At 35.8% G+C, this 27140-nt stretch overlaps 1 protein-coding gene across 1 annotated transcript in view; it reads right to left on the bottom strand.

The window, feature by feature from the left end:
- Positions 1-27140, bottom strand: part of MALRD1 (MAM and LDL receptor class A domain containing 1) — a 215277-nt gene that overhangs the window by 102354 nt on the left and 85783 nt on the right. The window contains exons 25-27 of the mRNA XM_031614457.2: positions 26559-26856; positions 12900-13145; positions 10402-10559 (exon numbers count right to left, since the gene is read on the bottom strand). Coding sequence (XP_031470317.2) covers positions 10402-10559; positions 12900-13145; positions 26559-26856 — 702 coding nt within the window. The remainder of the gene's footprint in view (positions 1-10401; positions 10560-12899; positions 13146-26558; positions 26857-27140) is intronic.

Here is a 27140-nt window from a genome sequence, read left to right as displayed (position 1 = left end):
TAGTGTTAAGGAGTTGGAAATCCACCTAAATCATTTTATGACTGCTAAAAAACTTTTTGATAATATATTCCCTGTGAACTCCCATGGAACACAATTATAAACTGAATCACGCTGTCAAAGTTCTTAGAGTAATGTTGTGCACAGCAAAATACTTCAAATCTAACGAGTATTTCCATGTCATAAATAAGAAGAAACTTCTTCAGTTCGCTGATCAATGAAATGAAGTAGATGGTTCATGTAACAAAATTTAAATACCACCTCTTCTGGTTCACATCAAAAACTCTTCTTCAAAGAATCTTATCTTTCATACAGATAAAACCTCATTAAGTTAGAAAATAGTAAGGGACTGGTTCTGTTAGTCAATGGAAGGCAGCAGTGAGCATTTGAGGCGAAATCCATGTAACAGTCTTTTTAATTTGTGATTTTAGTAGTATTACAGTATCATCTCTCATTATTTCATTGACTTAAACAGAAAATCACATTATTACGGTTTCTTCTGTTAAAAAGCATTTGGTCTTAAGAGTAATACTAAAATGATACGAGCTCCTCAGTTTTTTTAGTTTGGCACATATAGCCTGGTAAAACATACAGTAAAAAGGTACAAAAGTGTGAGGCAAGGTGGGAAGCATTGAGGGCAGCTGGATCACTTGAAGTGTGTGGCTGAACTATAGAAAGAACTTCAATCTGAAAAGTTCAATAAGAAATCTGACTGCTCACAGAGGTTACGATGGAAATAAAAACAAAATGCAACATGGAGCAATTCTGATTATATTCACCAGTTTGCATTCTATGCCTTCATCTTTTTTACACTGTATTTCTACATCTCTCAACAGTTTCAGATAGCCACTGTCATCTTGGATAATGAACTGTTGTGGGAAGAAGAAAGTCAGCATCTTTTAATAGATGTAGTACTGATGAGCAGATCATAATAATTTACAACAGGCTTTTACATTCTGATATATCCAAATTTGTCTAACGTCATTAAAGCTATGAATACAAATCCTATACAAGTTAAGATAAAGCATCTTGCCTTTTGCCCACACATGCCATTGCACAGTTGCAACCAAGCTCAGAATGTGATATTTTCACAACTTAAATTCAAGATCTTCATTTGGGAACTATTTTCTTATCGCATAGGCTGTTCACAACTCCTCTCATTTTCATCATCATTTATTTTCCTGTTTACATGCCACCAGAATTCATGTATCAAGAAACATCAAACGGGACACATAACAGTCTAGGCTGGGACAACCGATCTTTAAAGTTGTGAAAAATAACAACACTCACAAAAAAAAACAAAAAAACATGCATTATTGCTTGATCCTTCAACAACTGATAGAAATAGAGTAATAAATTTGAATATCCCTAATTTCCATTATCACAGTTGTATTCTTTTCACAGGAAAGCAAAAAGATAACTGCATTTTTTTTTTCTGCTTATTTTTCTGTCTTGTCCCCATAAGTTTAAAATATTGTTAAAAGACTGATTTACTCTAAAGACTACATATTTCTCAGTGTAGATCATTCTACAAATCATTGGATGCACCTTGTACAGACATTGTCCCTAACAGTTATTTCTTAATTGGATTTAATCCCTATCAGATTTAGACTTTCTCCAACATGAAATCCTATAAGGTTACCAAGCATGGAAGAATTTAGCTACAACACAGTTTGACAGTATAAACTACCGGCTAAGGGATCTTATCACTAGATACATCAGACAAGCTGAAATATAGTCATTGCCACCTACTCTTTCTAAAATAATTTAAGAGAAATTTATGAGAAACAGATTGTAGTAGGTTACAGTCTGCTATAACTACAGTTAATATCCAGTGTGAAGTATAAATCTTGAGCCACAGGGTGGAAAATCCTCATAATGTCTTATAGCAGTTATTTTAAACATATCAGATTATTTAGGAAACTCAAATTTAATTAACTGGTAATTTTAGAGAAGAGTGTAATTTTGAAGTTATACTTTAGTGACATTAATTTTTGATTGATTAAAGCTTACAAGCCTTAACTTCTAAATCAGTGTATAGTTTCTATTAAATGAAAAGTACCATCCTTATACATATTGAGATATGAAAATAACACCCACACTAATTACCAAGAAATTGCTATTTGCAAAAGATATCTTAACAAAGAGTTAGGTCTGCATTTCACAGCTGGTACATAAAACCTTAGTCCAGATACTTACGAACTCAGAAAAGGGTCCCATAAGTGAAAGTAAAAAGGCAAGAAGGCTTCACAGTGACTGAGAATAAGGGAGGTAAAGGGGGATAGTTAGAAATAGTTTATAGAAGTAAGAATGTAGAGCTTGTTAGAAAAATAAGGGATGGCAGACACTGGGTCTGGAATAGTGAGGGGGATGAAGGCCATGCCGATGATAAGGTTTGAGAACAAGCCAGAGACATCTGGCAGGGAGTCCACGGGGCTAGAAGAAACCGGTTTGGAGGAATGCCCCTCTGAAAGGTCAGAAGTTTACAGCAAGAAAGAAAGGTCAGAAGCCTTTGCAAGGAAGATGACAAATCTTCATCCCACAACCCATACACACGTGCAAGAGGGGATGGTCTGCATGCTAATGAACTCTCAGGGATGTAATGAACATGTATCCGAATTTTGGGAAAACTATTGATTATGTATTAGTTTTGCCTATATCTGTAGCACGATTTTTCCAGACAGTGTGCAAGTTAGGTGGATTTATCCCCCTTGCACCCAGCATACGCGCACCACTGAATAAACCATACCTGCTTTGTAATCTTACTTGGGTTACAGAGTTTGATTCTGCACGTCACTTAATTCTTCTAGGGTATATGGCAGCACAAGTTGATCCTTAAGTTCTACCTGGAAGGCTATTTTCTCTTTTAAAAGTGAGATTTTGTATCTTTCTTTACTTTATGTCTTTACTTTAGCGGACAACTTGAATCTGAATTTGCTTTATCAATACTTTGTCTGCTAAGGTGTTTATAAAAGGTTATATTAAAAGTTGAGCCAAAGGTTCACAGGCTGAGTCCAAATTTAGGTGCAGGAATACTCAATGGTACCTGTGGCATTTCTGTTACAAGAGTGCATGTCCTGTGGCTTCATCCTCTGAGAAAGGTGCGTTGGTCCTGTCACATTTCTAAGGTTTGAGTTTACCCTATTGTATTTGTCATGGTTTGGTCTGGTTTCCATGACACCAGAGTCCACTTCAGCAGTCAAGGGACACCCAGATACACAAAAAAAATGAAGCATATCTTTACAGGGAGCCAGGACATTGGGGCACTCAGAAATTGCTCTAGGGGCACAGCATGAGCAATCCCCACATTATAACATAGACTTATGGGCTGAATCTAATAAACTTGGCAGGGAACACATGTACATTTAGCAGTATTTTTGCAGCTCCATTGTTAAATTCTTCTCTTACATTTATTTTTCTTATACTATATATATATTATGCATTACCAACAAGTTTATACAATTAACAGTATGCCATATGTTTTGTCAAGTTATGTTCCTGACTCAAGAAGAGAAAACAGATTAAATTTTAGAACTGCTATTGCAATGGAATCAAGAAAACATAACATAGAATTGTTAGTTGAGAAAACAAAGGATAACAAAGAAAATACAGCTTGCTTGTATAGCATTCTGAATTTAACAGCTTTAAAAAAATAGAGAAGAAAGCAAACAATGAATGTTTATATGTCAGCTAAGAATTCATGCAAAACATTTGGTGGTTACTGAGTTTGACTGTTCCTATTAAGAGAATAAGAAAAGGACAGTGTGCCAGATTTGGCATTAGAGACTCATTTTACTAGCCAAGGAATTAGTGTGTAAGAAGGATTCTCAATAAACAATGAATTTTTAATGATATATCCTATTGCTTTCTATTTTTTGCGTTCTGTTTTAAATATAATCTTTCATTCTTAAGTTTTATCTCTCAAAGATGGCATCTTATCCTTTGAATAGTGTGAATCCATCATTATGAGATAGCCTAAGCAACTCCTATGAATATACTATGGAGTTTCCATGAGACTGCAAATAATTAGTCTCTGAGCTGAAATGACTGTCTCATAGGCAGGTAATAAGACTGTATTAAGTCATGGAACAGTGTGTCTGCATAGCTTTCAAGATGTTTGGAAGAGTGGGATGATAGTGGGTACTCAAAGCTCCCATTACACTGATTGCTGTGAATGATTACTGATCTCTATCATTATCATAAAATGTCAGTGCAACCTATAAACAAATACCTGCATATGTTATTAACAGCATAACAGGTGCTAAAAACTGCTTACTCTGACCCTTGCATGAAAAAAATTGGAATCAGATACCTCTATGTTTGTGAAATAAATTACAGCAAAAACAGAAACTCAATTGCTATTTCTCCTCCATTCTCCTCATTTTCCTGAAAATATTGTGAATCTTAAGCTGAAGGCCAGAAACGGAAAATATTTCTGTAAGCATAAAATTTCCACTTTTCATGCTAAAACTCTTCCTTTATTGATTCATCAAAGTAACTTCAAGCACAGTGTAGCTTGATACTGCAAGCCTAGGAAAGATCAAAGACTACCAGAAACTAGAACAACTCCAAGACACTAGCAACAAACTCTGAATTAAAAATAAAAGTTGTATTAAGGGAGGATAAAACTGAAAACAAATTAAAGCTCTACAGAGAGCTCCAATGCTGCATCATTATACTTGCTGAAGCTTTGCTAACATAAAAACTGTTAACTCAGTCTGTATTTGACAGCAGGAATACTTTCATTGCTGGAAGACCAATAGGTCTTGTGGCATGAATGAGAAAGGAAAAAGGAAGAAAAGAAGGTCTTCCACCTTCTTTGATGTTCAGCGGATCTTTTGGAAATGCTCACTCTTTTGTTTTGTTTTCCATGTAAAACTGTTCATCAGAAAAGTAAGATACTGTCTTGGGATTTCAGGTCTGATCAACACAGCACTTCCTAAAAGGTATTAGCAGTTATCATATTAAATGAAAACATATAATTCAATCTGTAAATTTACCTGTTTAGAAGAGATATAAAAAAACCAGAAATCTCAGAGCTCAGAGTTGTACCTCATAAAGCCCATTTATCTTCATAAAAATGTGCCTATTTCACAGATGTTGTATAAAGAAGAGTTAATTTTTCTGTTTCTTCAGTAAGACTCATTAAACAGCAGCTTCGTGATCCTTAAAAGATTCTACCTGAGATATACTTAAATCATGACTATCACAAGTGAAAGTCTGCTCTGGAATGTGTTAGAAAAAGAAAAAAAAAAATCTGATTTGCAAAGGTCCACAATATGCTTCAAAGTCTTACATGTTAATAAAGCAGCACCACTCTTTGAGATTACAAGTCCACAAATCAATAAAGTAAATCACTGGCAGAGATGTCCAATTCAAGGAATTAGTTCAATGAAACAATACTGGAGAACTTTGGAGTGTGGAAGAAACTGAAAATGCATTTTTCATCTCCGTCATATTGCGCCAAGCTGGAATAGAAAACTACATAGTGATTTTTGTCCCTGAAAGGCAGGGCTTATTATTCCAAGTGAAATATTACAGGATATTGATATATTACTTCAGTGATTTTATCTGCATTATGTTGTCTAAATCTGACAGAATGTTGTTTTCTAATATGATATTTCCCTGAATTAAAAAGCAAATTAAAAGAATTAAAAAACTACTTAACACATTACATACAAACAATTTCCTGTATATGTCCTTCTAGAAACTCAATGATTTTAAATCATGAATGTTCTGATGTACCTTTTGTATTTGTGAGATTCCAAAATAAATGAGTGGTTCTTTGATCCTTTGGAATATGTATTTATTTATATGTTTGTATGGAATATATATGTATATATAGGTATTTTCTAGTTCAGACTTGTGCAAATGTACTGGTCCAGTTCATTAAGCTCTTTGGAATGAATGCTTCTGTTTGGTTGCAGTAATAGAATAAAGTGAATTATGTGCTTCTAAAAATTTACAGGTAAGAAGATTGAAATAACTTTATATTAACCTAACATTATAAATTGCACTTAGTGGTGTCTGCCGTATCTAGGATGGTACAAATGTATTTGGTCATTCTAAAAAGCTTTTTTGGAGAAACGAGGCTTTCACTGAAAATCAATTTATTTCTATTTAATCTTTGTTTGAATCTGTGTTTACTTGGATATATGCTTATCTCATGGGTTCAATCCAATAAAAACTATTTGAAACAAAGCCTAAACAAGTGGAAGTGCTCTCAGATTCGGTAATTCTGCAGTTGGAATTGAATCTGCCATAAAAATTAATCTTTCTTTCTTTCTTGACAAGTAATGCTGTGCTTCACAGTAGCCCCACTGATTTCCGTTGAAGTTTCTTGAACTAATTTAGTACTCCCATATTACCACTTATTAGGGCTTCCTCAGAGCACAGATTTCATCAACTCATATAAAACTTTTTAATAACAGTTCACAGGCCAACAGTGGGAGTAATGAATGCAAAATTTTGCACCTTTTGGGAACTGTATAGATACAATTAAATAAAGGTCCATGCCCCATGATGTTATGCCAAGCCAAATTCTTCCGAATATCATTTTTCCTGGATTTAATAAAGGAAAACAATTTGCAAAACAAAACAAAACACCAGGAATACAAAGATACATGTAAGCTACTAAAAAAAAAAAAAAAGTACTTCAAAACTTCAGATTTTTGCATAAGTTCAAAGGAATTTCTTTATAAAGTTTATTAGATCTAGAGAGGGAAGTGAAAAATCTGTACAGTTTCTAGATTGCCTGGAACATGTTTTGGATTTTAGCAGTCCCTTCAGTAAAACTTCCAAGCAAATCTTTGAAGATAGGAAGTTTCTACCCCTAACCAAATGGAAGTGAGATAACCTGCTTTGAAGGCTATGCTAACACAATGAAATCTATAACTGAAATCTATAACTCAATGTGAGGAGTTGATTGTTTTTCATGCAGCCAGTGAGAAGAATCAATGTGGAGAAAGTCTATTTTGAGCTGTGAGGCAGAGTAAGTTGTTTCCTTGGACTTTATTCTTGAGAGACTTCCCAAAGAAGTAAGGTCAATGATATTGATTTGTGAAAAATTCATTTTAAACTACTCTATCCTAAAAATACAAATGTGCAGAAGAAATCAGTGGGCAACAGCAGCATCTCTACTTCAGTTTCTCCTGTACTGTCCTGCGTGGTCAACATTACTTCACTAAAAATAACAGGAATTGCAAAAACCACCACAAATCACCTGCCTCTGAACTTCTAGCTACGCATTTCTACATCTCTCTGTCTCTCTTATCCTCTGTAGGCAAACTAAAAACAATTATAATACTAAGGGAACAACTAAGGTAGTTTCCAGCTTTGTCTGAGAAGCTGCAGCAGCCAGGTGATGGGGTCTGTGCTCTATCAGCCTGAAAGCAGCTGGAGGGCATGGTCTGCTTGCTGGCTCCAGCTCCCTGGTGCAGCAGCCAGGTTGGTCTGTTACTTCAGCAGTGCTGGTGCAGCCCTGCTTCACTTGCTATGAGCTGGCAAAGCCTTCTCATCCCAAATACTATTATGTCTTTGCACATTTGTAGCAGGATGAAACTAATTCACTATGACAAATGCCTCAGAGAGGTCTGCTGATGTTTCCTAAAGATACCGTATACACTGGTCTCATCACATTCAGTGAAGGTAGTTGCTAATAGCTAGTTTAATCTTCTTTAGACATCTGTGTATTTCTTTTCAGAGGCTTCTATAAAGTATCTGAAGCCTCTCTAACTGTATTAAACCTTAAATTGCATTGTTGTTGTTGTTGTTTTTAATAACAATGTCTATACAGAGGATGAATTATCGCATTTATTTTTCTTTTCTTTTCATAACAAAAATAACCTAATCAGCACTAGAAAACATATCTTCAAATCAGCAGAGCAATAAAGTGTTGTCTTTCCTTATACCTAATAATTTCTGCTCAACTCTTTAGAAACACATTTCAAAATAAGAGTTTCCTCTGACTGTGTGAGTCAGTAAGAGATTAGGAAACCTCACTGTGACCACTAAACCAGGCATAATTAATATGAACTTTTTCCTGCTATACTTTAGCTTAAAAATCTCTAGCAGTGTTATATATTCTCTTGCAACTGTCACAGAGAAATAATTCAAAATCTTGCTTTCAATAGCAAAGTTTTGACTAACAATATACAGATACTGTATATTACTGTACTGGTAATACTTTGATTTTTGCATATCTGTAAAACACTTTGTAATTTCAATTTCAGTCGATGGTGAGACAGATATTGCAGTCTCTGGATTTCACTGTCTCCATGATAGCTATAATATCAACAACTTCTATTTGTATAAATAGTGAGGGTTTTGATTTGAAGTATACTGTATTTTTTACAACCAGTTCAAGCGTCCATCATTTTGAATGGACTATGATTCCATGTACAGAGAGATCTGTATTAATATACAGATACAAAATATATGAGGGAAAAAGTGTATTTAAATAGAAGAGAAAGTCCATTGGAAATTGAGTTTTTCACTCATTGCATGCCTCAACAGAAAAGTTCATGCCCATATAATCCTGTATGATACTACAGTTTCATTGTTTATATCACAATCTGAGATGCTACTTTAGTATGACAGATAATATTCAAGCATCTTGAAAGTGGTCAAGCAATGTTAATATTAAGAGAAGTCATCCATTAATACATATAATGAGCTAAGATTTTTTAAAAAATAACTTTTTAACCTTTGATTGGTATTTTTCTTCCTCTGTAATATACCACATTCTGTTTCAATATGATTGTTTTGCTTATAATTTTGTCAGTGGTGTACATGGTGTTCATTCTCACTTTCAGATTGTAATAGAGGTAGCTAGAGATAGTTTGCTCATCTGTGAAACTTGAGATAACAAATTCTTTTCCAGGTCATCTACTCTATGTTGCCTTTTCAGCTATTACTGTCCATTAATCTGCTTCCACTGACATTAACTAAACCTCAAGTCAAGAGATCATAGAATGGCTTCGATTGGACCTCAAGGATCATAAAATTCCAAACTCCGCTGCCAGAGGCAGAGCTGCCAGCCACTAGATAAGCACTAGATCAGGTTGCCTGGGCACCACCCAACCTGGCCTTAAACACCTCCAGGGATGGGGTATCTATAACCCATCTGGGTAGCCTGCTTCAACACCTCAAGACTCTTTTAGTAAAAAAAAAAAAAAAAAAAAAAAAAAACACCTTTCCCACAATATCTAATCAAAATCTCCCTTCCCTTAGTTAAAAACAACCATTCCTTCTGGTCCTATCACAATCTACCTGCGTAAAAAGTTGATTTCCCTCATGTTTATACTCAAACAAGATGTACTTACATTAGTATGGTAGCTTGAACCACAAGGTAAACCTTTAGTACTACTTCTCAAGACTACAAAGTGTTTAATTAGACCTTACTCCTAAAGACACTGTTAAATAGAAACTCTGATTAGATTTTTGATGTGCAAATATCTATAAACAACAGAAAGGGTAAACTACGCTGATCTGTGAAACTGTTTATGATGCACTACTAATGAGAAGAATGTCTTCTATCTCCCTCTAGGATTCTTGCCTGCATTAAACAAAGTTGAATAAGAATAATAAGCCCTTTTTCAGATGCCATCCACTTACATTGCCTTTAAATTTTCTTTAAGCTTACTGGAGGTAGTGATAATTTTAAATAAAATAAAATAATGTCAGATAAGTTTATTAAGACAATAACACTGGGAGGAAAATAAGAGAGGAGGCAATATCTTGTCGTAATAAGGATGAAAGAAACAGAAAACAAAATTATTTCCCAAACCAAAAGAGAAAGGAAATATTACAGATTGTGATCTAGGAATAGCATGCAAAACAAGTTGAATTTTAAATAGTTTTAGCTTATTTTCATACATTTTATGTCATTGCACATTTAGTGAAGAAAATGACATTTCTAAGGAAATGTCAGAAAAGAAATTTTTAAGGAAAATTGATTATATATCCTATACATGTCTACATAGAATGACAAACAATATTCTCCTTGCTTTGTGTTAGTAGTTAATTAAGTATTTTGGTGAGTACAAACAAACAGAATTACAGAGTTACACACCTAGTTATCAGTATATATGGCAGCAAAATAATAAAATTGCTCTGATGTGGAGTGTCAAAGAGAAAGGCAATGCATTTCAAAAGAGAAAATGGAAAAAAGTTCTAAAAGTTTCCTGCAGTTTCAGAAAAAAAGTATTTTGGAAATGAAAGGGCAAAAGTATTTTTAAGAGACCAGAATAACAAAAATAGTGCTGGACCAAGAGAAGCCTTAAAGACAAAAGCAGTGGTACTCTTCAAGTATACATGCTGCTCTAACAGACCCAAACCAATCTGCTGAAGCACTTACATTTGAACAGGCATCAGATATTGAAAAGAAAATAATTCTTTAATTACCTTAATGAGAACCTGAATACATCCTGTGGCTTTTGATGACTTGAAGTACCAGAAGCTCAACACACAACTCCTGCTTGACTCTTTCCATCTGGAACTCCTCACGTGGGCTTTTTGATTTTTCAGCCCTATTGCAGTGGCCTCAAGATATAGGAATTGTCCTGAAATGAAATTATGTATTCCTGAAAAATTTTCACTTTCAGATTAGATTCCACAACCAAAACTTAGAAATACTCAGAGAGATATAAAGTATTCTCCCCAAATATCTCCTATGCTGGCAAACATTTGCTACCAGATAACTTTCTTTATATACTTGTTATGATAAGAATAAGCTGGTAACAGCTTAATGTTTAGACAGACATCTGCGGAATACAGAGAATATTCCAATTTTCCCAGCTACCCTGATCACTACTCCTTGTCTAAGAGCATTAGTTAATGTTTGGACAGTACATATATGACCACATGGTGACAAATTTCAAGATAAAGTTTTCTGAAAGATAACCTTTGCAATAACAAGAAATATAAGAATTTGTGAGGTAAGAAAAAAAACAACAACAAAATCCAATAAATATTCACATGTCCATAACCAATGAGATATTTTGGACATTCATACTCATTATTGTGTGAATATTTTCTCATGTTTAAGTTATTTAGTCAGAGGAAGTTGCAAAAAACAGATGCTTATACTTAATATATTCTGAAACTGATACGCTCCTTTAATCAGAAGTTTAATAAATTTTGCAACTTTTGAAATTACTTTTTTTCCTTTGTACGTATAAATGTATAGGGCACATAAGCATAATCCTCACATAAATAGCACATTATCAAATTATAACTTCATATTGACTGAATTTTTCTATGAATTAGAGATAAAAGCCTTGTGGACTAAAATGTGTTCATTCTAACCTCTTTGGCTCATTTCCAGCTATAAATATTTGACATTATATTACTGGATGAGAAAATTTCTTCCACCCTGAGGCCAATCACACATACAGTAAGTGCGGTGACATCTTTGTGATAAGTGTTTTATTTTTAAATAAACTTAGAAAAAACAGATGAAAACTTATTTTTCCATATCTGCTATTACCTGCATTAAAGACAGCCACATACGTAAATACTGTGGGAGATTAAAAGCATGCCTTATCATGGCACTGATGTTTGCTAGGAATGTGGCTATTTTGAGTGCTTGGCATGTTGATATTTATGTTAACACCTGTTTGGATGGAGAAACAAAAAAAATTTCCTCAGTCCTCTTTGAAAGGAAACTTGTCTGACTGAGGGACAGACTTAAGTCGCAGAAGTAAGGGCTGAAATTCTTTTTCTTTGTACAAGGACCAGAAAGATAAAAAAAAATACTGCATTCTCTATCCCATGTGAGAATATTTTAACAACTGAGCTGAATGTTCTGTTTGTTCTGTCATGATAAACACCACAGAGGTGCAGAAATCTGTGTTGTAACACACCTTGTATATTGTAAAAGGCAAAAGACAGTGTCCTTCCATATTTCTGGTTTTATTACTACTTTATTATTATTATTATTTTATTTCAGCAGTACATGTAAATACTCATTAACTTCTAAATACATTTCCAAATATCCGTTCAATTTTGCTGTGGCACATTTCAATTTAAGATCAGGCCTGAGCTCAGCTTTCAGTAACACCTTTGCCTGGACTATAAGAACTTCAGAGGGAGAGGATGAAGGTGTGAAGCCTGTAGCAAGGACAAAAAGAATTCATTTGGTACTTTTCCAGAAGAAACCACGTAGCTACTCTGGCACTTAGAAGGGAGGTCTATTTATATATATTTATTTACTAAAAATTACTCAAAATAGAATTTTCAACAGTTGCTATTGGTAGCTTCATTATTTTGAGTGAGTTTCTTAACTCCTAAACAGCCATTTTCCATCTCTCATTATGACCTACTTTCAATATGATTAAGGAGTATAAACAAGGTAAAAAGCATTCATCATATTCAACCAGTTATCAGAAATAAATTAAACTGTGATTATGCTTTTGAAAAAAATCTGTATTATTTTATAATTATTAACGCGCAAAATTATTAATCATCAGCATGTAATATATATTACAGGCTACTGCAGGTTTTTGTTTGTTTGTTCCTTACATTCAGAACACTGTGGCTTGTTCTAACATGAACTGAGGCTTCCAGGAAATATGCTCAGACTGGAGGATAGGACTCAGTGGTTCTCAGTGCTGAGCTCCCTCACCCTTGCTGGCTGCAGCCAAAATATATGTCTCTCTTCAACAAGTAACAAATTGACTTGCTTTACTCGTACAACAGTACCCAAAGGAGAAACAACTGAGAATCAATTTACCCTAACCTAAAGTCATTTTACAGCAGTAATTAATATTTGTATATTGCATTATGTATTCAACTTATTTAAAATGACACCCTAATAAGACATGTAGAATCTCCCCACTGCCTCTAAATGGAGATAAGAGAAGCTCCATGAAGACAATTACACTGCATTTGTAACAACATACCAGTTCTGTTTCCAAGCGTGTGGTCCCTGGGAGGTCTCAGACTTTGTGGCGAGCCAGCCCCCAGCACCCAGTCAAAACTGTCTGCCAAGGAATTTTGCCAGCCACATCTGCCATTCTCAAAGGTGCAGGAAGTGCCACATTCACTCTCGTCTGTATTATCCCCACAGTTGTCTTCAAAATCACAGCTTTGTTCTGGTCTGTAACACTTGCCGTTTTGACACTGCCAATAGCCATGTGAGCAGGAGCCTGAAAAGAGAAGAATAGGGGTGTCCTGGTGAATCACACTGCCTAGAAAGGTTTCTGTAAGGTTATATTGCAGAGACTTTGGTATTTAGGAGGAGAATGGTGGTCCAGAGAAGTTTTATTAAAATCCTTTGGTTCCCCAGAAGTGCCAATCCATTATCAGTTTATTTCTTTTGTATTTTGTCAAGAGATTGCCTAAATAAATGACTGTTTTTCCTTGTAAAGCCTTTGAGGGCAAGTTCCAGCCGGGCATTCTTTCACTAACAAAGCTTTCTAGTCTGACTTAATTGGTGACACTCTCCTTTCATGTGGTGTAGGATTAAACCATTCCATTTTAGCTGCAAAGATGAGCTTAATTCATCAGCCCCAATTTGGAAGAAAAAGCTTTTATGCTTTAACTACAGAGGTTTGCCTTTTAATGGATTTTTCTTTCGTAAAAGAGTTCAGTGGGTGATGTTGCCGTTTTTGGGCAGTAGTTCCAGCATTACTGAGGGATAATTCTACTATTGTATAGCCTAAACATTGGATGACTCATTTCACAGGATCCATTTCCAAGCTTCATGTTTTCATTTCAGATCAGTTTCTGCAGGGCTGCATATAAAAAGTAGTCCCTACAGTATGCTATCTAATTGTGAAAGAACGCAAACACAAAATTCCAAAAAGGAATCCCCATTCCCGTTCTCCATTCTACTCTGTCAGAAACAAATGCACAAGTAGAGTTCTACTTACAAGTAGGTCTGTTACTTCATAGCCACATATATGTAACATGCACGTGTATGAAAGTTGTGCAGGTATAGGAAGAGTTAGTTACTTGATAATAAAAATCATGCAGAACTAAAAATGTACTTCCACTACCACTGATTTAATTTAAAGAAGTATCTGATGGTGATAAATTAAATTCATCCAAAGCTGAATTTTATCAAGGGAACAAAACAACAGGTACATTGCAAAAAGAAAACAAAAAATTCAGTTGGAGTATTAGCAGCATCTCTCAGAGTCTACTTGGACCAGAGTGTAAATTGCAAACGCCCCAAACAAAGTAGAAGAGCATTATCATACCTCTTTCCCGTAGGCTCTGGATAAAGCAAAAATAAATCTTGAATCAGTAAACATGAAAACAAAAATTAGTCCCTCTTTTTCATATTAAAAAATCTTCTAATAAACATGCTTTAAGAAATAAAAATTTAAAGCATCTTGAAATATTAGAATGCCATAGAAATGCCTAATAGCCATTCTAGGGAAATATTTTTAATTTCTGGGTATTTTAAAAGGTGAAAGTATGGACCGTATTTGATCTAGAAGACTGTAAATGATACAGCTTTTAACTCAGAGAGGGAAGAAAAAAATCCGGAACAGATGGGTGCAAACCAGAATAAGACTGATAAGAGCTTAGAAGAATGAAGAACATCAGGCAAAGGTCTCCACAGCTAGAGACTGAGTAGGCTCTGACTAGAAAAGGATCCAGAAATATCAGTATGGATTTTATTAATACAAAATCTGTGAAAATGATCCTGTCCAAAATAATATATAGTAATCACATCAGTGTGTAAGTTGGAATCTAATTACTGCAGCTTGCAAAACATTTGGAGTCCATCAGAAACTTATCCTCTCTATCAATCAGTAGTAGTAAATACAAAATACTAAGAAAAGTTGTGAGAGAAGATATCTGGCAATCACACCTCTATTCAGCTGATATTCCACTGGCAAGCAGGCCCTGTGTATATCAAAACATTCAGACTGAAGCAGTCTTTAGAATTTCAATTATCTGTGCTCCCCCAAAACAGAAATTTGTTATTAAATCTCAGCCTAACTTAGATGGCACCATTTTTAAGAGCTGTTTATCATAACCCTTTCATTCTCTTTATGAGATTGTGCTATGAATTTAAGCACAAAATTATTTTTTCTTCAAACTAGGCATTTAAATTTTAAGATGCTGTCCATGCTTGTAAATTCTTTTCCTTGCCATTCATCATGATCAATAATTGTGATACCAATTGCATTCTGAAGTCCCTTTAGAGCACTGCTTCCAATTTAATGCTGAAAAAAAGTGGAGTTGAAAAGTGGAACTCTTTGTTATCTGAAGCAAAAGAAAAATCCATCTTGAATCCTGGCATGAATGAATCTATTCAAGCATGTGTAATGAATGATATTACACTGTCTACCCGAGGCTGTAACGTGACTTGTTTCTGGATGTGCTTCCATAGTTTGTATGTTTCCTGTTTAATTGCCGTACTTTTAAAGATTTATAACTGGAAGGAGAAATAATCCTATAGGAAATGTTTTTTTGCAGCTCTCTGCTTTTTCCTTCCTCAATTCTTGGAATGCAAACAATTCATTATATAGATGACCATGGGCACAATAGGAATATTTATTTGAGAGGAACTTCTGCTTAGTAAGGTTCAGTAACTTCTTCCTCGTGCTTTTTAAAGATTATTGGTGTAGACGTTTTGGCCTAAAGCAAATTTAAAATGTATATGTGTGTGTGTGTGTGTGTGTGTAAAACTCACAAATATATGCATATATATATATATAAATCTTTGAAATACTTCTTTGAACAAAACCTCATTACATGACAACCATAGAATCATCTGCACAAGGATAAAATGGAAATATAAAGATCTGTCTGATTAAAGAAGTAATAAAATTAATAATAAAATTACTGTTCAGTTGACGGACAGCTAAGGGTGTTTAGCACTTTTCTGAATACGTTTCTAAAACAAATGAACTCCGTTAATGCATAAGCATCATTTATTTATGCTTTTTTTTTTCCTTTGGAGGACTGAGACTTTGGACTGTACTTGTTTTCTTTCATTCTCCTTTAAAGATTGTAGGCCTTAGATGATCACCCTGCATTTCAGCTCAGAAAAATCTTAACTGCAAAGATATATTTTTATTACTTAATCACCAAATTCTCTAGCAATTATTTATTTCTTCCACAAGATTTGTTCTGCCTTTTTTTTCACCTTTTTTTTTCTTTTTAATATAATCTTTCCATTTATGTAGGCATCAGCTTTTAAAATTTTTCATTCAAATAGCATTTATAGGCTTAGAATAAAAACTCATGTATCTAATTTTTCACTTAAAAGAATAAGTAACTTATAATTTCATTTTCACTCAATGATGAAATCAAATTGTCATATTTGTTTAGAATGGTCATGGTTGGTTTTAAAAACTTTGTCTGACTACACACTCACATTGATTGATCAAATTGAGATCAATTAATGTAATTTGTTAGGACAAGCTGAAGAAATACCTCATGTTTTGTAATTACCTATCAGTAGGCAAACATTCTGATAGCAGAAAGTGTTACTGTAATAGAAAAAAAATGAGAAAAATTTAGTTGAAAAAGACAGTGAAACTCAAGCTAAAATAAAATGATGAAATTAACAATTGAATAGATAATGAAAGACTGTGATAAATTCTCGATCTCTTAAGGTCTTGATTAAAAGACTGATAATTAGAGATGAAAATCTCACAGTTCTCCTTGAAGTTACAACTTTCTTAGAGCTGTTCTTCTATGTACCTTCACTTACTAGAAACAAATTTAGCATCACAATTTAACTGGTGAAGATATATAAGATGAAAATGCCTAGAAGAACGCAGAATTGATTCTATTTGTGAGAGCACTAGTTATGTCTCTTGTCATAATCATTTTATACTTAATTTCTGTAATATTAATGTGATTTTTTTTCCAGTTCTTCCTGTATTTCAGCTTTGTGTTAAAATCACCTGCAAGCTAAATCATGATTTAGATAGGAATAGACTGATGATAACAATATTCCAAAATATATTTGTACTTTTTAAAATTCTTGCATTTAACACTATTATCTCCCACACTAAAATCTTATTCAATTACATCAGTTCTCAGAATAATATCTTTTTAGTCTTGAAAAGCTAGGTGTACTTCAAAATATCTTCGAAAGATTTTACTTGAATTCATGTGGCTAGAAGTATACCAGCTAGAGTTCCTGTAAAACCATAATGTGGTATGAAGGCCAGAATAATTAATAAGCAGACTAAGAGTTTGACATCCCAGGGATAATGGCTGTCTGAATAATTTAGATCTCTGATTATTTTCCTGCAACAAGCAGTATATTGTCACTCTTCTTCAAGTTGACATTGTGGTATGGCTGGATTGTATGTATTAAAAAAAAAAAAAAAAGTTAACATGAACATTTCTCAAATATGTCATCAGTATTACTGAAATATACATTAAAATGCTTTCACCATACCTGCTGATGTATAGTAGTAATGACTTGTCAGTACAGGAATGTGAAAAACACATTTCATGTCAAAGGGGAGCTTTGGAAGTTAGAATTATTAAAGACTTTCACAAGTTGAAGAGCTGAAAACAAAAAGACTTTAAACCTACCATACATTTTCAGTTCTTTCTTTGAATATACTGTTTTTAATAGCATTAGGAATAAATATTTGAATTTAAGTTTTTCTTGATATGTTTTGTTCACTTACATGCTTGAACACAAGAGAATTCCTTCCAACTATCAGATCTAGCAATACTTCTCAGAACCAGAAATTGTCAAAAAAAATTCCAACAAGGTAGCCTATTATTGTTCCACCTCAACCCCTCTATTTACAATGGAGCACTGAAATATCTACATTTTTTACGTTGTTTTGTTTGCTTTAGTACTTTAGATCTACTCATTAGGAAAAGATTGTTATTTAGCATCCATTCAAAACACTAAGACATAACCATTCTGTGACACAGCCAGTACTTTGTAGTATTTAAAATGAACAGAAATCCTCAAGACTAAGAGGAGCTGCATGCAAGATGGACATCACAGTCCCCTCATATTGAATTTATTGGGTGTATAGGCAGGACGGAGAACTCTAAAGGCAATATTATGAAAAATAAAGGCATCAGTCTCAGGTGCTTAGGTGTACATGAATATACATTCACTGAAAAAAAATAGGTTTTGATTAGTGGAGATTGCCCTGGTTCTTTCTGTCACCCTACTAACACTGTCAATAGTAGAAATAATGTATGCATTATCACATTTCTTGTGTAAATCTACAAGTATTTGGTCCATAAAACTAGCAGGTCAGTTCAAAAGGAAATTCCTCTTGCCAGAAAATGGAAACAGGATACTATACATATCATAAAGATTATCCCAGTGATAACAAGAGAGTTTAAGACTCCAATTTATGTAAAAAGTAAGGAAAACCCAGGAAATCTTTTGCCGCTGGATATAATGGGAACAGGGATGCGAAAGTTCTTCTAAAATATTCTCTCCTTCAAAATTCAGGTAGAAATTTAGAAACGCATCCTTTTGAAAGAAGACAAAGAGACACTGAAAGAAAGGGACATGTAGTTTTCATGCAAACTTTTTTCAGAAAAAACAGTATTCATCGTGTGCTTTCACTACCTTGAGGAAAAATAAATATTAATGTGAAAAGCTTAACACAATCAACTGAGATTACTCCTAGTAAATAAAAAGAAATTAGATCACATGAAATTAATGTTTGCAATAAATTATACCTATTCACTGCCTGAACTCCTTAGCAAGGACAGGAGAAGAAATATTACTTAGGAGTTAAATCTACAATTTTTAAAATACATCAAACACTTTAAAATCTTGGAGTTTTTGTTTTTTTAATTATTATTATTTTATATATAAGTATATAAATATATATATATACATATATATAGAACAAATGCATTTGAGATCAAAATGTTTAAACTCAGTCTTGCACCTCCAGTTCCCTCCACCATATAAGGCAGCCATACACTCTGTGCCAATTTGTATGAGGATACTGTGGTTCAGTAGCCCTGGGATGAAGCCAGTTAAGCTGGCTTCTGGAGGTCTCCAGTTTCAACTCCAACTTCAAGCATGACCTTTAACAGTACATCTTAAATGGTTCATCTAAATTGCATACAATGAAATCTTTCCTGAGCAGCTGTTATAGTGTTTGGAAGAAAGCCAGGAGTGATACGTAGTTGATGACATTTCCACCTTAGAGTCCAGCGTGGTTTAGTCATGATCTCTTTAATGATTCTACTGCTATTTACTTGATAGAAGGTATGGATTTCCATTTTCTAGTGCCTAGTACAGTAAAATGGAGTGCACACACTCTCAACAGCTGCATTAAGTCAGAAGAGGGTTTTTACAACACCAGAGTAAAGCTGAGCACTCTGTGATATAAATGCATTTGGTTATGTTATAACCTAAGAGAATGGAGAGATCTTCATTGCCTGCACTGGAACCTATTATTGCTTCACATTTTCCACCTGGTTTCACAGGAACCTGGTCTTAAAACCAATTACTCAAATGACAAAACCCAGTTCAGTGTTATGAAAGGTAACAACCTCAAGCAATTCCTCTACCTTCTATAAAATCAGTTACCTTCTCAACTGCTACCAGAATACTATCTTTTGGTCTTCAATTAAAAGACCCTCTTAACATTTATCCTAAAACTTTCATGATCGGTTCAGATGTACCAGTTCCTTTGCAAGCTCTGCCATTCAGCTGTCCAAAGATCAATACTAGTGATAAAACTCCTATTCATCTGAATCAAACTTTCACCTAGAAATCCAACAGAACTTGAATACTTTTCTTACATCAATCTTCTTTTGAAGCCTAGCTACACAACACTAGTCAACTTCAAAATATGGAAGAAAAATCCTTTAGTTGTGGCTGCCACAAAATAATGAGAAAGGCTTATCCCATGGTATTCTGATTTGTGATTAACTAAACCTAACTAGTTTGAAATTGAGCATCCAAATTTAAAACTTTTCACATGAAAAATACATCTCTGAGTTTTCCCAAATTGACAAATCAGTAGATCATGCTTTGTACTCACCATATACAGCTAGAACACTGAATCATAGAATCATTAAGGTTGGAAGAGACCTCCAAGATGATCTAGTCCAACCACCCACCTACCACCAATATTGCCCACTAAACTATGTTCCTAAGTACTACATCTACCTTTTCTTTAAACACCTCCAGGGACAATGACTCCACCACTTCCCTCGGCAGCCTGCTCCAATGCCTAACTGGTCTTTCTAAGAAGAAACTCTTCCTAATATCCAAAATGAACCTACCCTGGAGTAACTTGAGACCATTTCCTCTCATCCTATCACTAGTTACCTGGGAGAAGAGGCTGAACTCCACCTTAACACAACGTCCTTTCAGGCTGTTTTTGAGAGTGGTAAGTTGTCCCTGGAGTCTCCTCTTCTCCAGACTAAACAATCCAAGTTCCCTCAACTGCTCCACATAAGCCTCGATGTCTTTTTTGTAGTGAGGGGCCCAAAACTGAACACAGTATTCAAGATGTAGTCTCAGGTACCGACTTGAATAACCAAGCTCTCAGACTAGCAGTTTTTATTTTTAGAATTCTTTATCTCCATGAAGAGGCCAATTTTCTCTCAAAACTCATGAGTTCAGTCCTGGGTTATTTCTTCAGAAAGGAAGGAAAGAATTACGGCCACCCTTTGTTATAGTAGCCTTAGTACTTTAGCTTCATGGCTGGCATAACTTTTTGACCAAAGTATATCATCTACCTGGAAGTCATTCTTTAGAGAATGACTCCTAAAATTCCTACACAGAATCACATAAGAATCTTTCAATGAAATTGATTCCAAAGGGAGCAATTGTATGATGTGTATGAATCCATCTCTGGCCCCAGCAGCTACAGAACAGCAATATCCATGGTACAGAAGGGATCTTTTCCTCATTGTGAGAAAAGAGACAAAAGCTTCACTTAAGAGAGTATAGATAGGATTATTCTCATGAAAAATATTACATTTACATTCTGGGTCTCATTCACTGAAGCTCATATACCTCTTTTTTCCTTGATGAACACTTTGTCTTAACATAACATCCACGTTTGGAAGCCCATCACATTTTGTTTTTGTAGAAAAGCACTTCTGAAGTAGGCTTTTATCATTCTAACAAAAGTAGTTGTGATATCATATCTTTAAATGTCTGCTCATTCTCTATCTGGTTTCATAAATTGCTCTGTATGATACTCAACAAATATAGGCTTGCAAACTATATTGTTCAACAAGTACACACAACCAGTGGAAAAGTCTGGAATGAAAAGCAGTGAAAAACAGTAGAATTTAAACAGTTGCATTAACTACTGACTTGGAAGGCAATAAGTTTTTCTTACAGTCCCACATAATCAGAAACATTCCTTAAAAGACAAACCATAAATAGAGAACTGGTAAATACTCATCATACTGAATTAAAAAGATAGCTATTAGAAGACAGCAAAGTAATAGTGTAATGTGCAATACCTTATGCTGCAAATATATGCAACACTAAGCATCCACAAAAAAAAAAAAAAAAAAAAAGTTGAAACACGTAGAATATTAAATTGTACCATTATCTTGATTGCAATAAAGTCCTTAAAAGAAATAGGAAGATCTTCAAAGTAAACGCAGACTAAAAAACAAAAAACATTTCTGGTATTAGTCATCATCCTCAACTTCTGCCATGAGCTCTGTTGGATGTGGGCATTATACCTCTGCAGCTGTTCACATAATCACAGAATCGTAGGGGTTGGAAGGGACCTCCAGAGATCATCGAGTCCAACTCCCTGCCAAAGCAGGTTCCCTACACCAGGTCACACAGATAGGTGTCCAGGTGGGTTTTGAATATCTCCAGAGAAGGAGACTCCACAATCTCCCTGGGCAGCCTGTTCCAGTTCTCCATCACCCTCACCATAAAGAAGTTCTTCACACATTTGTGTGGAACTTCCTATGCTCCAGTTTCTGGCCGTTTCCCCTTTTCCTGTCTCCACACACTGCTGAAAACAGTCTGGCCTCACCATTCTTCCCTCCATACCTTAGATATTGGACCTGGTTCAGGTCCCCTCCAAGTCTTCTTTTCTCAAGGCTAAACAGACGCAGTTCACTTAGCCTTTCTTCACAGGGGAGATGCTCCAGGCCCTTCACCATCTTTCTGGCCCTCCGCTGGACTCTTTCCAAGAGATCCCTGTCTTTTTTGTACTGGGGAGCCCAGAACTGGACACAGTACTCCAGATGAGGCCTTACCAGATCAGAGTAGAAGGGGAGGATCACATCCCTAGACCTGCTGGCCACACTCTTTTTAATGCACCTCAGAATGCCATTGGCCTTTTTGGCCACAAGGGCACACTGCTGGCTCATGGCCAACCTGTCATCCACCAGGACACCCAGGTCCCTCTCCACAGAGCTCCTCTCCAGCAGGTCATCCCCCAACCTGTACTGGTGCATGCAATTATTCCTCCCCAGATGCAAGACTCTACACTTGCTTTTGTTAAACCTCATCTGGTTTCTTACTGCCCAGCCCTCCAGCCTGTCCAGGTCTCGCTGAATGGCAGCACAGGCTTCAGGCGTGTCAGCCAATCCTCCCAACTTCATATCGTCAGCAAACTTGCTGAGGGTGGCCACTATCCCCTCATCAAGGTCATTAATGAAGATGTTGAACAAGACTGGACCCAGCACCGACCCCTGAGGAGCACCGCTAGTTACAGGTCTCCAACCGGACTCTGCACTGCCAACGACAACCCTCTGTACTCTGCCAGTCAGCCAGTTCTCAACCCACCTCACTGTCCACTCATCTATCCCGCACTTCCTCAGCTTTGTTATAAGGATGTTGTGGGAGATAGTATCAAACGCCTTGCTGAAATCTAGGTAGACTACGTCCACTGTTATCTGAGTAATGGTGGATTCATGCAGCTGAAGAAAATTTGCCTGGAGCTTTCCTTCCCTGAATTTATTTTCTATGTCCTCAGGTAATTTTCACAGAAATACTAGATGCTTTCCCATAGTATTATCTACCAGAATCCATTCAGTTTGAGTTTAATATTTTGAATCTAAAATAGTGTCTCTTTAATGACTTAGTCCTGAATAAGCGTAGCATGCAGGTGCAGGACAGAGTTACTGCAGTACTATATTCAAAAATGGCTTTGGCCTGGTCAGAGCAGAGAAAACAAGTGAGAGACTGCGGGCCCAAGGTCATGATTTCTAGAAGGAGATTAAATAAGCAAGTGTATTTAAAAGGGAGATATTTGGAATAAAACAATATAATGAAAATGAATTATTAAAAAAAAACACCAGTAAATAAATAAACTGGGGTAAAAAGGGAAAAGGAGTAAACAAAAAGAAAATAAGACAGAGGGTGGTGATTAATGGTTCTATGTCCAATGTTAACAAGTGACAGACCCGCCAGGGGTCTGTCTTGGGACCGGTGCTCTTTAACATCTTTATCAATGACATCAATGATGGAATTGAATACATCCTCAGCAAGTTTGCTGATGACACCAAGCTGAGTGGTGCAGTCAACATGTTTGAAGGAAAGGATGCCATTCAGAGGGACCTCGAGAGGCTAGAGGCTAGTGGGCCCAGGTGAACCTGATGAGGTTCAACTCGGCAAAGCGCAAGGTTTTGCAATTGGGCAGAGGAATCTCAGGCATTTATACAGACTGGAAGGAGCGGTCCTTGAGAGCAGCCCTGCAGAGAAGGACCTGGGGGTCTTGATGGATGAAAAACTTAACATGGATCAGCAGTGTGCCCTTGCAGCTTGGAAAGCAAATGGTATCCAGGGCTCCATCAAAAGAGGGGTGGCCAGCAGGGACAGGGAGGTGATTGTTCCCCTCTACTCTGCTCTTGTGAGGCCCCATCTGGAGTACTGTGTCCAGGTCTGGAGCCACCAGTACAAGAAAGACTGAGAGCTGCTGGAGAGGGTCTAGAAAAGGGCCACAAAGCTGATTGGGACCTGGAGCACCTCCTCTATGAGGACAGGCAGAGGGAGCTAGGCTTGTTCAGCTTGTTCAGAGAAAAGAAGGCTGTGGGGTGATCTCATTGCAGTCTTTCAGTACCTAAAGGGAGTCTATAAACAGGAGGGGAATCAACTCATTGAATGGGTTGATAACTGCAGGACAAGGGGAAATGGTTTGAAGTTGAGGGAGGGGAGATTTAGGTTGGATGTCAGGCGGAAGTACTTTACATGAAGTGGTGAGGTTCTGGAACAGGCTGCCCAGAGAGGTTGTGGATGCACCGACCCTGGAGGTGTTAAAGGCCAGGTTGGATGGGGCCCTGGCTAGCCTGGTCTAGTATTAAATGGGGAAGTTGGTGGCCCTGCCTGTGGCAGGGGTTTGGAGATTCATGATCCTTGAGTTCCCTTCCAACCTGGGCCAATTCTGTGATTCTGTGACTGGCAGTGAAATTCATTGTTAAGTGACAGAATCCAATTTCAGTGAGGTGAAAATCCTGTCACTACTATTACTAAGAAGTGACCACAAAGGATGTATGTTTGCAAAACATAGACTTCTAAACAGGAAATGTTAGAAACATTAGAACAGAACATCATGTGCCTCTTTTGGATCTTTCTCCACATCTCATTAATAGTGTAAGACAGGATATAAGTCAAAGTTGATCTTAATTATGATCCACAATGTCTGTGTTCTCAAAGATAATGTAGTTAATCTTTTATTAATTTGTTGAAAACAAGAAATTTGTTCTCTACAAAACTGAAGCAAATAGTCACTAGTTCTCCCTGTTCATTGCAGGGTAGTTGGACTAGATGACCTTTTAAAGGTACCTTCCAACTCAAACAACTCTAAGAAATTTGAGCAATGGATATAAGCATTTAAAATGTGCTAAAATCCTTGTCTCTGCATAAAGCAGAGAAGTCTAGAAGTCCAAATTTTGCAGCTGATCAACACAATTATTTGAACTGGCTTATTTATATAGTTAGATCACAGAGCACTTTACACAGCCCTTATTTGGCCACTCAGAACATTTCAGTTCTGTTCTGGAGGAGTACATTTCATATTTTGATTTCTAAGGCCACATTTCAAGCAATGATCCAAACAGATAAACACTGTTAAATAGTGGCTGTAAGTTATAAATGTCAGTGATGAATGTAGGTTTTTTTGGTCCAGGACAAGTGAAAATTGCTGATATAGAAAAGATGGGATACTACAAGGATGAATTTAGACCATTATCTTAAACTGGTGAATCTACGAAGTTCACAAAATATATTTGAGTTACAACAAGAAATTGTCTCTGATGTCTTCTTTTTTTTTTTTTTTTCCCTGAGATTTTAGTAGCTTTTTTATTATATACATCATAAAAGGGTTTTGGAACATACTTTACAATCAAAACCAAAACTTTTAGAGTTTCCAATGTTGCCACAGGGAATTGCATCTACCATTAAATAGATAGAGTCTGAAAACATCAAAAAATAAGGAATAAGAAATCTCAGATAGTGTTCCTCTTGGGGTAATCTTTATATAAAGCTGAACTTGAAAATACAAATCTCATTTGCAATAAATATCCATGACTGTCATGGAGAGAAGTAAGGAGCCAATCGCATGCACTGTAAAGATTTGGAAATTTGTCAGGGTATATCTGGAAACCATTACCCATGTCTTTCCAGCTTATCTTACAGACAATGGACAGTGTAGTGGGTTTTTTTTAGGTTTTATATAGTCTCATCAGTGTTATATCCCTGTGCCTGAGCAGTGCTTAATGATATCCTAAAGGGGAAGGCTGCTCATTAGTGGCAGTAACAAAGTAAAGCAGCTCACATAAATTAACAATCCATTCTCCCAGACTCCTTGACTTCAGGAAATATTAATTTTGTTTTATTCATCAGAGAGAAGAGATTTAAAATGACTTGCCACAGCCATTCAAGGAGTAGGCCCAGGAACAAAAATCTATCTCCTAAATTCTTTTTTGGGAGTTTAAATTTCAGCAGCTTTGGTGATAGATGTGGAAGGAGGTCTGTTCTATCAGAAAGAGCTGTTTCTTTGCCTTTCACATCCAAGCAAATATTGTGAATGAATAGGATCAGTGCTTTTAGAAGCAGCGCTTACCTTGGAGACAGTGTAATCCATCCCCATCAGAACACTATAATTTTGGTAGCATTTTTTTTTGAGTCTTATTTCCTTTGTGCAGTAAGTGAGGATGATGTTAATAATGATATCAATGCTAATATCATAGCACATAGAACAAGATGAGTATGGTGCTTGAACAGTAGCTCTCACAGTAGGGATTCCCGTTAGCGAAAAAACATTAGTCATCCCCCTGTGTACTTTTTGTTTACCTTCACACAATGTATTTGTACTGGGCTCTTTCCTACTCTCAGTTTTTTTTATAATAACTATCCTTTACGATTAAATATTGATAAATAAATCCCACTGAATTGAACAGGATATTGTCTAAGCATATATGGCAGAAGATAGGACTTAGAGTTTCACAAGTATTGACTTACTACCTCAAAAGTCACATTATAAAAATAATTTTATCAACATTTCAAAATGCTGCTTAAAAACATGCTGAATTTCAACATATTAGTAAAATATCCATTCTATTTCTGTTTTGAAGGAGAGACAGAGAAATGAAAACACCACTGCCACATATTCTTTCAGACTTAGAGAGTTTTATCTTTAGTAAGAACATACCTGTTGGAGGCAGTGTTGTGGATTCTGCTGGTAAAAACTCCTGGGATGGTAAACACTCCCGAGATAACGTGATGTCATCAAGTGCTATGCCACCTTTGAGATCTGTTCCAACTATCCCTTCAAATATGACTTGAAAATCTTCTTTTCCATCTCCAACCAGATTCAGTGCCTTGTTCTGCCAGAAATTTCCCTGGTTTCCAGTAAGAATAAGGAGGATTTTTTCACGTTTTGACATAGTCATCTGGTAGACAATCAGTGATCCAACGTGAGCTCCATACATATGGTAATAGAAAAATATCTGTAAGTAAGAGCAGTAGACTCTAGTGTACAGTAGGTGAGTTCAGAGATATTCTGCTACTGTATTTATCCTAATTATTAAATGGAGTCATGTTAGCAGCTCAATTTAATTTTTCAAACAGAATTTAATATATGCACACAAAAATGACTTTTTGAACTATTCCATAAACCAAACTTGGAAGCCAGCATTACAATACTGTGACAGTTGACACTGCATCTCTTTTGAAAAACTTGCATGTGAGTGTAAAGGAAAGAAAATACTTGGTTAAAAAAAAAAAAAAAGTG

Source organism: Phasianus colchicus, chromosome 6 (genome assembly GCF_987193195.1).
Source record: "Phasianus colchicus chromosome 6, bPhaCol1.hap1.1, whole genome shotgun sequence".
Lineage (NCBI taxonomy): Eukaryota > Metazoa > Chordata > Aves > Galliformes > Phasianidae > Phasianus > Phasianus colchicus.
This window is presented reverse-complemented; position numbering and strand designations above follow the sequence as displayed.